The sequence below is a fragment of the Pristis pectinata genome, chromosome 4 (assembly GCF_009764475.1).
Source record: "Pristis pectinata isolate sPriPec2 chromosome 4, sPriPec2.1.pri, whole genome shotgun sequence".
Lineage (NCBI taxonomy): Eukaryota > Metazoa > Chordata > Chondrichthyes > Rhinopristiformes > Pristidae > Pristis > Pristis pectinata.
In genome coordinates this window covers 30,088,991-30,104,216 of record NC_067408.1, presented here as the reverse complement: position 1 = coordinate 30,104,216, position 15,226 = coordinate 30,088,991, and the positions used below count along the sequence as shown (strand labels likewise).

The 15,226-nt window shown below is 39.6% G+C and overlaps 1 protein-coding gene across 1 annotated transcript; it reads left to right on the top strand.

The window, feature by feature from the left end:
- The first annotated feature begins 12,879 nt into the window (after window positions 1–12,879).
- On the top strand, window positions 12,880–14,810 carry LOC127569822 (interleukin-8-like). The gene is made up of 4 exons (XM_052014762.1): window positions 12,880–12,963; window positions 13,114–13,243; window positions 13,338–13,418; window positions 14,339–14,810. The coding sequence occupies exons 1-4, from the start codon at window positions 12,900–12,902 to the stop codon at window positions 14,352–14,354; spliced, it is 291 nt and encodes a 96-aa protein (XP_051870722.1). The 5' UTR covers window positions 12,880–12,899; the 3' UTR covers window positions 14,355–14,810.
- Window positions 14,811–15,226: the final 416 nt, after the last annotated feature.

The following is a 15,226-nucleotide window of genomic DNA, read 5'->3' as shown; positions in this document are numbered from 1 at the left end:
ACTCATAAATCCATGTGTACTCTATTATTTTTTGTGTCTTGATATTTATTACAAATAGCCTTTATTATAGATTCCAGCATTTTCCCTAATACTATTGTCAGATCAAAAGTTCCCTGTTTTTGCTCTCCCTCCTTTCTTAAATACTGGGGTCACATTTGCTACCCTCCAATCTGCAGGAAACACTTCAGGATGCATAGACGTTTGGAGGATAATAATTGAAGCAGCCACTATGTCCATATTTCAAAACTTTGGGATGTGAATCATCAGACCCTTGGGAATTATCTGTTTTTGGACACATTAGGTTTTCTAGATTTCTTAGTTGTATCTGGATACAGTCGCATCAGAAAAACATTTCACAAAATGAAAATCTCAGACAGCTCCCTGTGTGAATGTAGTGTCCCCAGACAGTGCAACATTTAATTAAAAGCATCAGCCTTTACAATCACCCAAAGAGGGTAGAAGGAATGAACAAACTGATCAATAGCACCAAGCAATAATTCATGGATTTGGAAGTTGGTATCTGATATGAAAAACTCTTCAAAAAATTCAGTCAACTTAGTCAGGTGTGACCTTCCCTTAGCAACTCCATGTCAACTATTCTCAATTAACATTTTCATGGCAAATAATAGTTAATGTTATACTTCCAAATGTTTTTGAACAATTATCTCATCACTTTAGTTAAACAGACTGGCCTATTCTAGGTATTCAAAGCAAAAATGAAGCAAGTGCAGGAAAATGGCATTGAGGTGGAAGAGCAAGTTAATATGAGTATGTTAATATGTTAATGAGTAAGTTAATATTTAAGATAGATACCAGCAATTATATTTTCATAAATTCCAGTCTGTGAATTTGCCCCTAACTTTACTCTCTGTTGCAGCATTTCCTGCCTGTTCCCTACTTGATGAGCAGTGAGAATATTTTTCTCTATTTTCTTACTTGGTAGCTTGTTTCAAGTATTCTCTGAGTAAGTCAGTCTTTCCTGCTATCCGTTTTACCTAAACTTTTCATTAATTTCTTTGAATTTCTTTCAGCAGCAATACTAACAACATGAACAGCAAAAGTTGCCAAATTATCTGCCTTCAGCCACACACACAAAATGCTGGAGGAAATCAGCAGGTCAGGCAGCATCTATGGAGGGAAATAAACAGTCGACATTTCAGGTCAAGACCCTTCATCATTATCTGCCTTGCTGTTGCAAATGTATTTTAATCATTTCTGAATTAGTCATTGAATTATCTGAGACCAGTGTTCTCTGTGGGTTCCAAATGTTCAACTAGCAGACCGTGCAGACAAGTACATTGGTACCTTAGTCAGCATGCAGGATAGCATTGAGGAGAGAGAGCACAAATGGAATCAGCACCAGAAGAGTTTCTTACAGCATTATATATGGAGGGATGTTTTATTGCAGTGTGTCTGTGCTGGGAATCTAATGCACATCCAGCAATGAATCATCCCACAGCTGGGGGTTCAGGGCTGCACCCTGACTGATGAGTGGGGGCCATTGTCAGAGACTGCAGTGTATCTCCATGTGTTGACAGACTGCTCAGATCATACAGTCTTCTTCATCACCACCTGTTAGATGTGATGGAAGCTGTAGTTCCCCCTCTTTGTTTGACTGCACAACTCTCCCAAGCCCAGAGTTTTCCCTATGATAACAAGCATGTTCCACATACGGGAGTTATGTGCATGTAAGTGTTCAGAATAGAAGACCAAGAGAACGACAAGAAATCAGCAATCAATGGGATAGCACTAAATAGTTTACCAGAGTACCATGAAACACGAGGACCTCAAAATGATTTGTGTCCTCTTTATTCAAGTGCTCTTCTCACTTTGCCTTTGAAACTTTCTATAAACATTGTTGCAGCCCAGAGAGCAGTTAGTCACTTGGCACAATCCTAAAAGAAATAACAGCCTCATGAACAACTATTGTTCACAGCCAATATTATACTGCATATACTACAACGTATATTGCACAAGATTACTTGTGAATCAGGGATGTCAGAAGTGGTAGAGCCTGTGACCCAATCCTGTAAACCACAGCTACTGACTTTCTTTGAAATTACTTTGTTTAATTTTACTCATTTATCGCTACAGACATCAGGCAGCATTTGCTAAGCAGGACAAAAGCTGAGACAGATGAACAGGACAGGCCATGGCTCACAGATCATGCACTGAGTTAGTAAAGTCCTTAAGGTAACAAATAGTCTAGTTTCAAATAACAGGAAGGAACATTCAGCAACAAAACTGAAATGTGAAATTGTGAATCAGCAGTATCTTTGGAACATGCTTCAGACCTAAGTAAATCTACATACACAGAAAATAAGACTAAGATGTGCTGTTATTCTGGGTTATGGCAAAATTAATAGAAAGTTGCCAAAATATTACGTCACATACCATTGTGTTTTACATCTCTGTGCAAATGAAAATTGATGTAACCCTGAATAGATTGTGTTTGCCACCAGTTCTTTATGAGTCCTTTACAAGTAATATGAACTTCGACCACTTTGTTCTCAGGTGCCTATCCATGGCACTCATGGGAAAACTGGTCTTATGGCAGAGTGTTGATCAGCGAGACCTATGGGTATCTCAATCCTCAATCCAACCACATATCACCTACTTCCCTCATACCCACTGTACCACCCTACAACAACCCTGATCCCCACAGCTCTGAAATAATTGGAAGGTTAAACTAGGGGAGGCTATTAGAAGGGCTATCACAACTGTTATGTTATTCTCCAAGACCATTTCCCCTCATTATCCCAAATAATGTCACATCATCGGGTATCTTGATATACATTGTGGTAGATCCTGCTCTGGAGGAGTTTGGGAATCTGCTTCAGTGGAGATATCTGCATCCCACTGAATTATGGTTAACTGACGGCTCAAATCCAATTTCAAAACTGTTGTTACATTGTCTTGGAAGCAACTTGAGAAATGCTTGTTAGTTACTTTTTATGACATAGAAGAGGTCCATTCAGCCATTGGGTCCATGATGACTCCCTATAGAGTAATCTCCTCAGACCACTTCCCCTTTTATTTTCCTGTAGAGGAGTCCTGTTTGCAAGGATCCCTTCCACCCCGATCACTCTTTCTTCTCCACCCTTCCATTGGGCAGAAGATACAAAACCTTGAGATTACGTCCCACCAGGACTAGACACAGGGTCTCGACCTGAAGCATTGACCATCCCTTTGCCTCCACAGATGTTGCTTGACCCACTGAGTTCTTCCAGCAGTTTATTTTTTGCTTCACGTTCCAGTATTTGCATTCTCTTGTGTCTCCCAGTGTTCCTCAGAATGGAGATACAATTAGTGAATAAAGCATGGACTGAAGCATTACTGGAAAAGAACTGACATTGGTTGTGTAAGTTGTTTTGATTTACACAAAGGATGTGTTCAAAGATTATGAAACATTTCTTAAAGTGAGAAATAAGATAGAAAGCAATCTTTGATTGACATCACAGATTAAGAGAAATTCTAACCACTTGCATGATTAAAGTAGTTCAATGTACTAAAATAACGTCATGGTCCAATACCATATCCTATAATGAATAGAAACTTATTTTTAACAATCAAATCAGTTATTATTAATTAATTTTGGCTGAAGACCTAAACAACTAAAATCTGAATTATTTACACCACTAAATGCTCTCACCGATTTTGTACATAATTGGTACAGCAGCAGGAGTCAGTGCATTGTTAATCTTTAATGTCATATTTGCAAATTAAGTATCTCTTTGACTGTCTCACCACTAAGCACACTAAGTTTACCTTAACCAAACTCGTCACAACAAGTTAAAGTTTGCCACTGGTTCAAGCATCTTTTTAACTGTATGAAAGTGTAATTTAATGCTTAGTAACCTAGATGGCAATAAAAGTTATTACATTTCTTAAGTTCTAATGATGGGAGATTTTAAAAATGTGCATATGTTAATATCCCTTTTTAATCATTTCCCTTTTGTCTCTTTCCATTTTTAATCTAATTTTTCTCATAGTTTATTTCTTTCCATACCTGATATAATATTTAATTCACGCCTCAAATTTACATTTTCCTAGATATAGACTGTTAATCTCATAAATCATTGATCTAATCGATTAAGAAGATATCCTGTTAATTGAGCTGCTCACCCAAATCACAAGTACTAGATTCCCTCACCGTGACATTATCAGTTTGCACTTCCTGCAACTTGCCAAGCCAAACTGAAAAACCTAAATATGAAAGAGAAAGTTTACTTAATAGTCGATACCAATACATAACCTGATTACAGCAAAATCTGGGCCAATATATCCATGTTCCTCTGGATAGTATGAAATGAACTTAATTTCTTAAACAGTGATTTATGCAGCAGCATTTCTAATCCCTCCCTCATCATCACACAAAAGCTTGAGAGCACGTACCGGACCCTTCAAAGACAGCTTCTATCCCGCTGTTATAATTGGTAATCGGTCATTGGTTTACTATTGGTACAGTGAAAAACTTTGTTTTGCATGCCATCCATACAGATCATTTCACCACATCAGTACATCAAGGTACTAAAAGGGAAAAATAATAATAGTATGTAGAATATAGTGTTACAGTTACAGAGAAAGTGCAGGGCACTGCAGGCAAACAATAAGGAGCAAGGCCCTGACAAGGTAGATTGTGAGATCAAGACTCTTGAGTGGACCTCTTATATTGCTAAAGATGAACTCTTGATCTCTCAATCTACCTCATCATGGCCCTTGCACTTTATTTGTCTACCTGCTCCGCACTTTCTCTGTAACTGTAACACTATATTCTGCGTTCTGTTTCTTTTTCCTTTTGTACTACCTCGATGTACTTACGCATAGAATGATCTGTCTGGATGGCATGCAAACTAAAGCTTTTCATTGTATCTTAATACATGTGACAATAATAAACCAACTAACAATTACCAATCAACTGGCATGAAATAAAAGAGATGGGGAAGATTACCTCAGATTGTTGTGTGTAAAAAAAATTCCTCATAAACAAAATTTAATGGATAGAGAGGTTTTACCTTCAGGAGTTCAGAAATTGGTTAAGCCCACTGGTCCAGTAGCAATTGAGTAAACATACCAGGCTTGGTGGGTAGCAGGAATGTTCCTTCACCAGCTCATCATCAGAGTCTACAACTAAGCCAAATTATTTATGCTGGTCCAGTTAGGTTTGTTAACTTATATTAGTGAATGCCAGTAAATTGGCATTGGGGAGTTGGTGATGATAAGGGCAATAAATATTAAGAGGAGGTGGTTAAGCTCTAACTGAAGAAGGTCATTGCCTGGCTGCTGTATGGTATGAACATTATTATGCACCGAACAGCCCACCCCTGATTGGACTGCTTCATTTTTTGAGGAATTGCAAATGGAACTGATCACTGTGGAATCTCCAGTTAACATCTCCATTTCTGACAAATATGGAGGAGAAAATCATTGATGAAACAGCTTGATCCAGGACACTGCAGTGACATACCAGGGCTGAGATTATTGGCCTCCAACAGTAAAAACAACCCTTTTTTAATCTGAGACATGAATCCAGCCATTGCTCACCATTAATTTTAATTTTACTAAGGCCCATTGATAGTATATTTTGTCAAGTGGTGCCTTGATGCCACTTCACCTTTGGAATTTAGTTCTTTTGTCCATGTTTGAACCAAGGCAGTAATGGGATGTGCAGTTGAATGACCCAGTACAACAGTATCTGAGCATTGGTGAGCAGGTTAATGGGAAATGGTGCTTGAAAGTACTGGTGACAACATTGTGGAATGTTTTACGGATGACTGAGAGTAGACTATAGGCCAGTAGTTTGGTAGGATTGGGTTTATCTCTTTTTTGTGTCTCCCCTTTCTCTCCATTATAAACCTCATTGTATCTCTAATTTTTTCCAGTTCTGATGAAACAAGCTGAAACATTAAAAGTATCTCTCCTTCCAGATGTTGTCCAACCTGTGAAGTATATCCAGCAGCTTTTCATAGAATCATAGAAAGTACAGCACAATACAGGCCCTTCAGCCCACAAAGTTGTGCCAACCTTTAAACCTCACCTAAGACTATCTAACCCCTTCCTCCCACATATCCCCCTATTTTAAATTCGTCCATATGCTTATCTAGCAATCTCTTCAATATGACCAATGTACCTGCCTCCACCACTACCCCAGGCAGCGCATTCCATGCCCCAACCAGTCTCTGGGTAAAAAACCTCCCTCTGATATCTCCCTTGAACTTCCCACCCGTTACTTTAAAGCCATGCCCTCTTCTATTGAGCATTGGTGACCTGGGAAAGAGGCGCTGGCTGTCTACTCTATCTATTCCTCTTAATATTTTGTACACATCCATCATGTCTCCTCTCATCCTCCTTCTCTCCAAAGAGTAAAGCCCTAGCTTCCACATCCTTCCTATAATGAGACGACCAGAACTGGACACAGTACTCCAAGTGTGGTCTAACCAGAGTTTTGTAGAGCTGCATCATTACCTCGCAGCTCTTAAACTCGATCCCATGACTTATGAAAGCTAACATCCCACAAGCTTTCTTAACTACTTTATCCACCTGTAAGGCAACTTTCAGGGATCTGTGGATATGAACCCCCAGATCCCTCTGCTCCTCCACACTCCCCAGAATCCTGCCATTAACTTTGTACTCCACCTTGGAGTTTGTCCTTCCAAATTGTACCACCGGATTGAACTCCATCTTCCACTTCTCAGTCCAGCTCTACATCCTATCAATATCCCTCTGCAATCTTCGACAGTCCTCCACACTACCCACAACACTACCAACCTTTGTGTTGTCTGCAAATTTGCCAACTCACCCTTCTACCCCCTCATCCAAGTCATTAATAAAAATCACGAAAAGTAGAGGTCCCAGAACCGATCCTTGTGAGACACCGCTAGTCACATCCCTCCAATCTGAATGCACTCCCTCCACCACAACCCTCTGTTTTCTACAGGCAAACCAATTCTGAATCCACACAGCCAAGCCTCCCTGGATCCCATGCCCTCTGACCTTCTAAAGGAGCCTACCATGCGGAACCTTGTCAAATCGTCGATGGAGACAGGAGAGGTTCCGGAAGATTGGAGGGTTGCGGATGTTGTTCACTTATTCAAGAAAGGGAGTAGGGATAGCCCAGGGAATTGTAGACCAGTGAGTCTTACCTCAGTGGTTGGTAAGCTAATGGAGAAGATTCTGAGAGGCAGGATTTATGAACATTTGGACAGGTATATTATGATTAGGAATAGTCAGCATGGATTTGTCAAGGGCAGGTCCTGCCTTACAAGCCTGATTGAATTTTTTGAGGATGTGACTAAACACATCGATGAAGGGAGAGCAGTAGATGTAGTGTATATGGATTTCAGCAAGGCGTTTGATAAGGTACCCCATGCACGGCTTATTGAGAAAGTAAGGAGGCATGGGATCCAAGGGGACATTGCAGTGTGGATCCAGAACTGGCTGGCCCACAGAAGGCAAAGACTGGTTGTTGAAGGGTTGTATTCTACGTGGAGGTCAGTGACCAGTGGTGTACCTCAGGGATCTGTACTGGGACCCTTGCTCTTTGTGATTTTAATAAACGACCTGGATGAGGAAGTGGAGGGGTGGGTTAGTAAGTTTGCGGATGACACAAAGGTTGGGGGTGTTGTGGATAGTTTGGAGGGCTGTCAGAGGTTACAGGCGGACATAGATAGGATGCAAAGTTGGGCTGAGAAGTGGCAGATGCAGTTTGACCCAGATAAGTGTGAAGTGGTTCATTATGGTAGGTCAAATATGATGGCAGAATATAGTATTAATGCCAAGACTCTTGGCAATGTGGAGGATCAGAGGGATCTTGGGGTCCGAGTCCATAGGACGCTCAAAGCGGTTGCTCAGGTTGACTCTGTGGTTAAGAAGGCATGTGGTGTATTGTCCTTCATCAATCGGGGAATTGAATTTAGGAGTCAATTGAGAGGTATTGTTGCAGCTATATAGGTCCCTGGTCAGACCCCACTTGGAGTACTGTGCTCAGTTCTGGTCGCCTCACTACAGGAAGGGTGCAGAGGAGATTTACAAGGATGCTGCCTGGAATGCGGAGCATGCCTAATGAAAGCAGGTTGAGGGAACTTGGCCTTTTCTCCTTGGAGCGACGGAGGATGAGGGGGGACCTGATAGAGGTGTATAAGATGATGAGAGGTATTGATCGGGTGGATAGTCAGAGGCTTTTTCCCGGGGCTGAAATGGTGGCCACAAGAAGACATAGGTTTAAGGTGCTGGGGAGTAGGTATAGAGATGTCAGGGGTAAGTTTTTTACTCAGAGAGTGGTGCGTGCGTAGAATGGGCTGCCGGCAACGATGGTGGAGGTGGATATGATAGGGTCTTTTAAGAGACTGTTGGATAGATACATGGATCTGAGAAAAATAGAGGGCTATGGGTAAGCCTAGTAATTTCTAGGATAGGGACATGTTCGGCACAGCTTTGTGGGCTGAAGGGCCTGAATTGTGCTGTAGCTTTTCTATGTTTCTATGTTTCTAAATGCCTTACTAAAATACATGTAGACCACATCTACTGCACTACCCTCATCAATCTTCCTGGTCACCTCCTCAAAGAACCCTATCAGGCTTGTGAGACATGATCTTCCCTTCACAAAGCCATGCTGGCTGTCCCTGATCAGACCATGATTCTCTAAATGCTCATAGATCCTATCTCTAAGAATCTTTTCCAACAGCTTGCCCACCACAGACGTAAGGCTCACTGGTCTATAATTCCCTGGACTATCCCTACTTCCTTTTTTGAATATGGGGAAAACATTTGCCACCCTCCAGTCCTCCGGTATCATTCCCATGGACAACGAGGACTCAAAGATCCTAGCCAAAGGTTCAGCAATCTCCTTCCTCACCTCGCAGAGCAGCCTGGGGAATATTCCATCAGGCCCCGGGGACTTATCTGTCCTAATATTTTCTAATAGCTCCAACACATCCTCCCTCTTGATATCTACATGCTCTAGAACATTAACCTTTCCAACAATGTCCTCAGCATCATCAAAGCCCCTCTCCTTGGTGAATACTGAAGAGAAGTATTCATTGAGGACCTCACCCACTTCCACAGCTTCCAGGCACACCTTCCCACCTTTGACTCTAATCAGTCCTACCTTCACTCTCGTCATCCTTCTGCTCTTCACATAAGTGAAAAAAGCCTTGGGATTTTCCTTAACCTTACTCGCCAAGGACTTTTCATGTCCGCTTCTTGCTCTCCTCAGCCCCTTCTTAAGTTCCTTCCTTGCTACCTTATATTCCTCAAGAGACCTATCTGATCCTTGCTTCCTAAACTTTATGTATGCTGCCTTCTTCTTCCTAACTAGTTGTTCCACCTCTCTTGTCACCCATGGTTCCTTCACCCTGCCATTCCTTCTCTGCCTCACTGGGACAAATTTATCCCTAACATCCTGCAAGAGATCCCTGAACAACGACCACATCTCCATAGTACATTTCCCTTCAAAAGTACCATCCCAATTCACACTCGCAAGTTCTAGCCTTATAGCCTCATAATTTGCCCTTCCCCAATTAAATATCTTCCCGTCCTCTTTGCTCCTATCCTTGTCCATGACAATGTTAAAGGTTATGGAGCGGTGGTCACTGTCCCCCAAATGCTCACCCACTGAGAGATCTGTCACCTGACCCAGTTCATTACCTAATACTAGATCTAATATGGCATTTCCTCTAGTCAGCCTGTCAACATACTGTGACAGGAATCCGTCCTGAACACACTTTACAAACTTTGCCTCATCTAAACCTTTGGTACTAAGCAGGTGCCAATCAATATTTGGGAAGTTGAAGTCTCCCATGATAACAACCCTGTTATTCTTGCACCTTTCCAAAATCTGCCTCCCAATTTGCTCCTCAGTATCCTTGCTGCTACCGGGGGGCCTATAGAATTCTCCCAGTAGAGCAACTGCTCCTTTCTTGTTCCTAACTTCCACCCATACTGACTCTAGAGAGGATCCTTCTACATTATCCACCCTTTCTGCAGCTGTAATAGTATCCCTGACCAGTATCGCCACCCATCCTCCTCTTCTCCCCCCCACCCTCCCTATCCCTTTTAAAACACTGAAATCCAGGAATATTCAGTATCCATTCCTGCCCTGGTGACAGCCAAGTCTCTGCAAGAGCCACAATATCGTTTTGCTTTAGCCTTTTATTCATTTAATTTAATTTCCCTATCTACTGAGATGGGACTTGAACTCATGTCTCCAGATTATCTGTATAGGTTTCTTCTAGTTCTTCTAGTTAGTCACATACATAATCACTATACAACCATGAACTGCCTCACAGCAGGGAACAGGGTTCAGTCCTGATCTCAAATGTCTGTATAGAGTTTGTACATCCTCCCCGTGACTACATCGGTTTCTTCTGGGTGCTCCTGTTTCCTCCCACGTCACAAAGACATGTTGGTTGGTAGGTTAATTGTCCAAGTGTTAGCTGGACCTTGGTGGAATCTGACAGATATTGATGAGAATGTGGGGAGAATAAAAAGTGGGACTAATATAGGATTAGTGTAAATGAGTGGTTGATGGAGGTGCAGATTCAGTGGGCTGAAGGGCCTGTTTCCATTCTGTATCTCTCTATGACTCTATGATTCTGTGAGTCTATGACTGAAGTTCTGGCCCATTCCATGAATTATGCACTAATTAAAACTTTAGAAATAGAGCGGAGGTGATTTTAAGAGGCTTGTTGGAGATGGGGTGCGGGGGAGGGGGTAAAATTCATTGTGGTTCTTGCAGCAGAATGACTCTGTAATCCCCTTTGTAATAGTCTCATTCATTGGTTGCTTGGCATTTGTTATGTTGAAAAAGCTTATCCTATTTGTTCCAAAAGAGCCAAGTAATTTTCAGAAAGTGCATTTTTTTTATTATCACAAATACTGTTTTATGAGTAAATTTCTGGGCAAGCTACATTCACGGCCACAATTTTAATGTGTACTTTTTTTTTACCAACGTGCCTCTCTTTATATAAAAAAAATTGCTAGCTTTGAGCAGGAACTGATACCAGAAGAGCTTTTCACACCTTTTTTGCAGATGGCAACCAGAAAGGAAATTCTCAGATAACAATGAATGTATGTTCCATGGTTAATATTTACCACAGTGTCTGAACAAAATTATTTTACTTTCCACTTGTCAACCTTATATTTAGTGTCAACCTTCCCTAGTGTTGTCAGAGCTGCACCCAAACATGGGATTGGGAAAAATTCCACACACCTCAGTCTTGGAGTGAGCTGCATACCACAGTATGCAGTCTCTGTTTTACTCTTGCAGTCATGTTGTTGATTTGTTGATCCCAGTCAAAAGTCTAGCCTGTGGTGACATGAAAAATATTGATAATGTGGGACTTAAAGTATTATGCAACATAACAGCAGGTGCTTGGTCATTTTCTTGCGAAGTCAATCTTACCCCACATGTACGTGGCATTAATGCTATCTCTGTTTACTTGTCCGAAACAAGGTGCATCAGAATCACACATAAATGTTTTTGAAACATTTGAAAAGGATCAGAAGACCTTTTAGAAACATTTGCCATGGCTGAAGGAGAGTGGAGGAAAAGGTGACAGTGTTAACTTGAGGTTAGTATTTCTGATGTCAGTAGTCCTGTACCCCTGGAAACTCCAGCTCAATACAGATACGTGCATGAGGGAGGTCTCAGTAATTCTTTATAATGGCACATGTTGCCTTTATAATATTTTGTTAATGTAGACTTGAATACTTATTTACCAAAGCATGACTTTTCAAATACTGGAAGCGCCTGAAAATCTTTAATCGTGATCTTACTTCTAAGTCTCCTCCACGACACCAGAGTTTCAGTAATTCTCAGAATTGGCAATGGTGCATAGTGTTAAGAATCTCTGAGTAAGTTCAGTTTTAAAAACAGCAGATTAATAAAACAACACTGAAATCAGTGGAAAAAGAATCACACAACGAATGGATAGGGTAACCATGCATTATCGCAGACCTCAGTTATTGATAGTAAGCATTAGGACCTGCCCTGCTACCTCAGGAATCTTTGGACATGCACTTTTAAGCCCCTATGCTCCTTTACACCTCAATAATCTACCATTTACCACAAATTGTCTTATTTGTTTATCCTCCCTATTTAATACCTTTGGATTAAATTCCACTTGTCACTTTTCTGCTCAGCTGGCCTGGACATTGGTATTTTTCTGAAGTCTACCAGTTGCTTCTTCAATATCAACCACCCAGCAGCAAACATCTTAATCATGGCTCCTATGTTAAAGTCTAAATCATGGATATCTATACCACCAAAATCCATGGACATCTCCCCAAATCCTGAGGGAGCCCACTACAACAGCTTTCCATTCAACAAACACATTATCAACTAGTATTCTTGGCTTCCTGGAACTAAACCAGTCATCACTTTCTCATGGGCTTTTATCTTTCTGTTATGTGAGACTTCATAATGTGCCTTGTTAAAATCTAAGAAGACTACAACAAATAAATTATCCCAATGATAATTTTTGTTACCTCCTCTAAAATTTCAGTCAGGGATATTAAACATGATTATCCTTAACAAATGAATATTGACTATCCCTGATTAAACCCTGCTTCTTAAATGATAATTGAAACTATCCCCGAAAATGTTTTCCAACGAGTTGTCCACAACCAATGTTATGATGACTGGTTTGTAATTTTTAATTCTATCACTTTATCTCTTTTTAAATACACAGTATTTCATGAGCAGTATTCTGGCCACCTGGCACCACTCCTTTGCACAGAGAGAATTGGAAAAATATGGTCAGAACCTTAGCCATTTCCTCCCTTGCTTCTCTGAGACGTCACTACTGCCCCATACCACATTGTATAAAGTCTCTCGCTTTTTGCTTCTACACATTAGAAGCACCTCGTACCAAAGGGGAAGTAACAGTGTCGATAACAGAATGTTCAGCAAAACTTCAGTCACTGTGTTATCAGTCATCGTTTTGTGTCTTGTATTTACAGATGGTAAGATATTTTTTAACGTAGAGATTTTTTATATCCTGAACTTAACACTAAATATGCTATCATATGAATTATTATACAGATGCATTTTAAATGAGTGTTAGTTACAAAAGTATTGATTGAAGTTTAAGAGTCTATTCTCTTCTTTTGTAGCTCTACCTCGCCTAAGTAGACGGAAACGTTGCAAATGCATTAAACCAATGGATGCATTACGACCAAATATGAAAATCAGCAACATTAAAATATTCTTTAAGCAACCTTCTTGTCAAAACATTGAAATCATGTAAGTCACCATTTTCCAATACATCTTAATATTTATAAAACAGAGATTAAGATGGAAATAACTTTGATTTTAATTGCACTTAATTTCCTTTTAGTGTCAATATGGAAAATGGGAAAAGAGTTTGCTTGAATCCTGATGCAGAAGTAGGGAGAAAAATGATTACTTCTATGAGAAAGTAAGTATAAAGTTAAGCACTTGAGGTTTAATACAAAATGGGGAAGTTTAGGTCAGTTTTGTCTGCAAAAGCTAGATGAAATAGGCTAATTCAACACAAAAGATTATGGAATTTTAAACATGATTTATTTCCAGAACCATTATAGAGTCAAGGAATCATCCAGCACAGAAACAGTCCCTTGTGGCCCACCTCGTTCATGCTGAATGTGATACCTAATCACTATTACCTGTATTAGGTCCATATTCCTTTCTGCTTTGCCTATCTAAGTATCTGTCCATGTTCACATTCATGCAACATATTCAAATTTTCCACAGCTATTTACATTTGTGCACCATTCATTCAAATCAGGTTCCATTCATAAAATTTGTGAGATTCCACTGATAGCGTTACTCAGGGAAAGCTCTTCAAATTGTATTTGTTTTCTTTCCCTTGTCGGTATACCAGACATGTTTAAAAAATAAATCAGAGAATGCTTAATTCACCAGGAAGTGTACAGAGATGAAAGTTTAGATGGGATCTGAGGGGAACATCTTTCACCCAGAGAGTGGCGAGTACCTGGAATGATGAGTTCCTGAGAGAGTAGTGGAATCAGAGTCACTGACAGCACTTAAGAAGTGTTTAGACAAGGCTGAGGGCCAAGTACTAGAAGATGGGGTTAATATGAATGGGAGTTTACTAGTGGGCCAACTGGCCTGTTTCCATGCTCTATGGCGAAGTTATGAAGTGGTTCAGAACCAGTTCTTTAGGCCATTTTCAATGATTTTTAAATTGGATAATTCAAAGAATGAAATTTCCTTTGTAAAAATGCATTTCTCTATCCTTTCAGCTGAACTAATAAAAAAATGTTAAAGCTAAAATGCTTTCTATCTTTGGAAACAGACCTTCTTAAAATAAATATTGACAAAAATGTTTCTTCACAGGAAAATGATAAGTTGAACAACCATTGTATCAAACAATGGATCATCTTGCTGTCTGAACAGGGCTGTGCTTCACAGAAATTTAAAATTCATCATTGCATCATTAGTGAAATAAAACTTTGTTATGTGCTTTGAATTTTCTTTAGACATTTTATAAACCAAAATATCTGTAGAAGGAAGGCAGAATAAACATTGTCGGCTTAGAATTTTTTATGTGGACCTGTTACAAAGATTGCCTGGGCATTAAGCCAGTCACAAGTCCCATTTTTAAAAATTTGTCATTTATGGTTTCGTAATTAAACTAACATTGATTCTAATATAAATAAGCTATTTTTGACAAGATACAATAAAATTACCTATTAATATTCAGCTTATTGTTGATTTCATATCAAAGAACTTTTTTATTTTTAATTTTTCTGCATTTATATTTCATTGTCCATGACAACCAGTGATGCTTTTATTTTACATCAATTTATCTGGCATTTATGTAAGCATATAAATTGTGCAATTTTCAGAATTGTTGTAATGTTTATTTTATTAAAAGCTGCAATTATAACATTGGTAATTGTTGGTGTTCTATTCTTATATTAAATACATAGACAACCAAAGATAACAAACGCAGGATTCATTAAGTTGCATTGTAAGTTAAAATGATGTGACAATGTTCCACAGTTCTATTTAGAACATATTGGGCATCATCTGAATCAATACAAGAAATAAAAAGAATAAGGAGAGATCTTGCAGCTTACTGATGGAAAGTTCTGGTAGATTTACCATTGACTTTCAGGGAATAAAATCTGCTCTGAGACAACAAACAAATTGCCAGTAAAATATTTTCCCATTGATGACAAAGTAACAAGTAAATAGGAGGTTCTAAACAAAATTCAGCAG

Excerpts from the sequence above, each read along its gene's own strand:
- LOC127569822 (XM_052014762.1), top strand. The coding sequence starts at position 12,900 with ATGTTCAGCAAAACTTCAGTCACTGTGTTATCAGTCATCGTTTTGTGT. Across the intron at positions 12,964-13,113 it reads GTGTCTTGTATTTACAGATG|CTCTACCTCGCCTAAGTAGA; the intron begins GTAAGATATTTT and ends CTTCTTTTGTAG. Across the intron at positions 13,244-13,337 it reads TGTCAAAACATTGAAATCAT|TGTCAATATGGAAAATGGGA; the intron begins GTAAGTCACCAT and ends ATTTCCTTTTAG.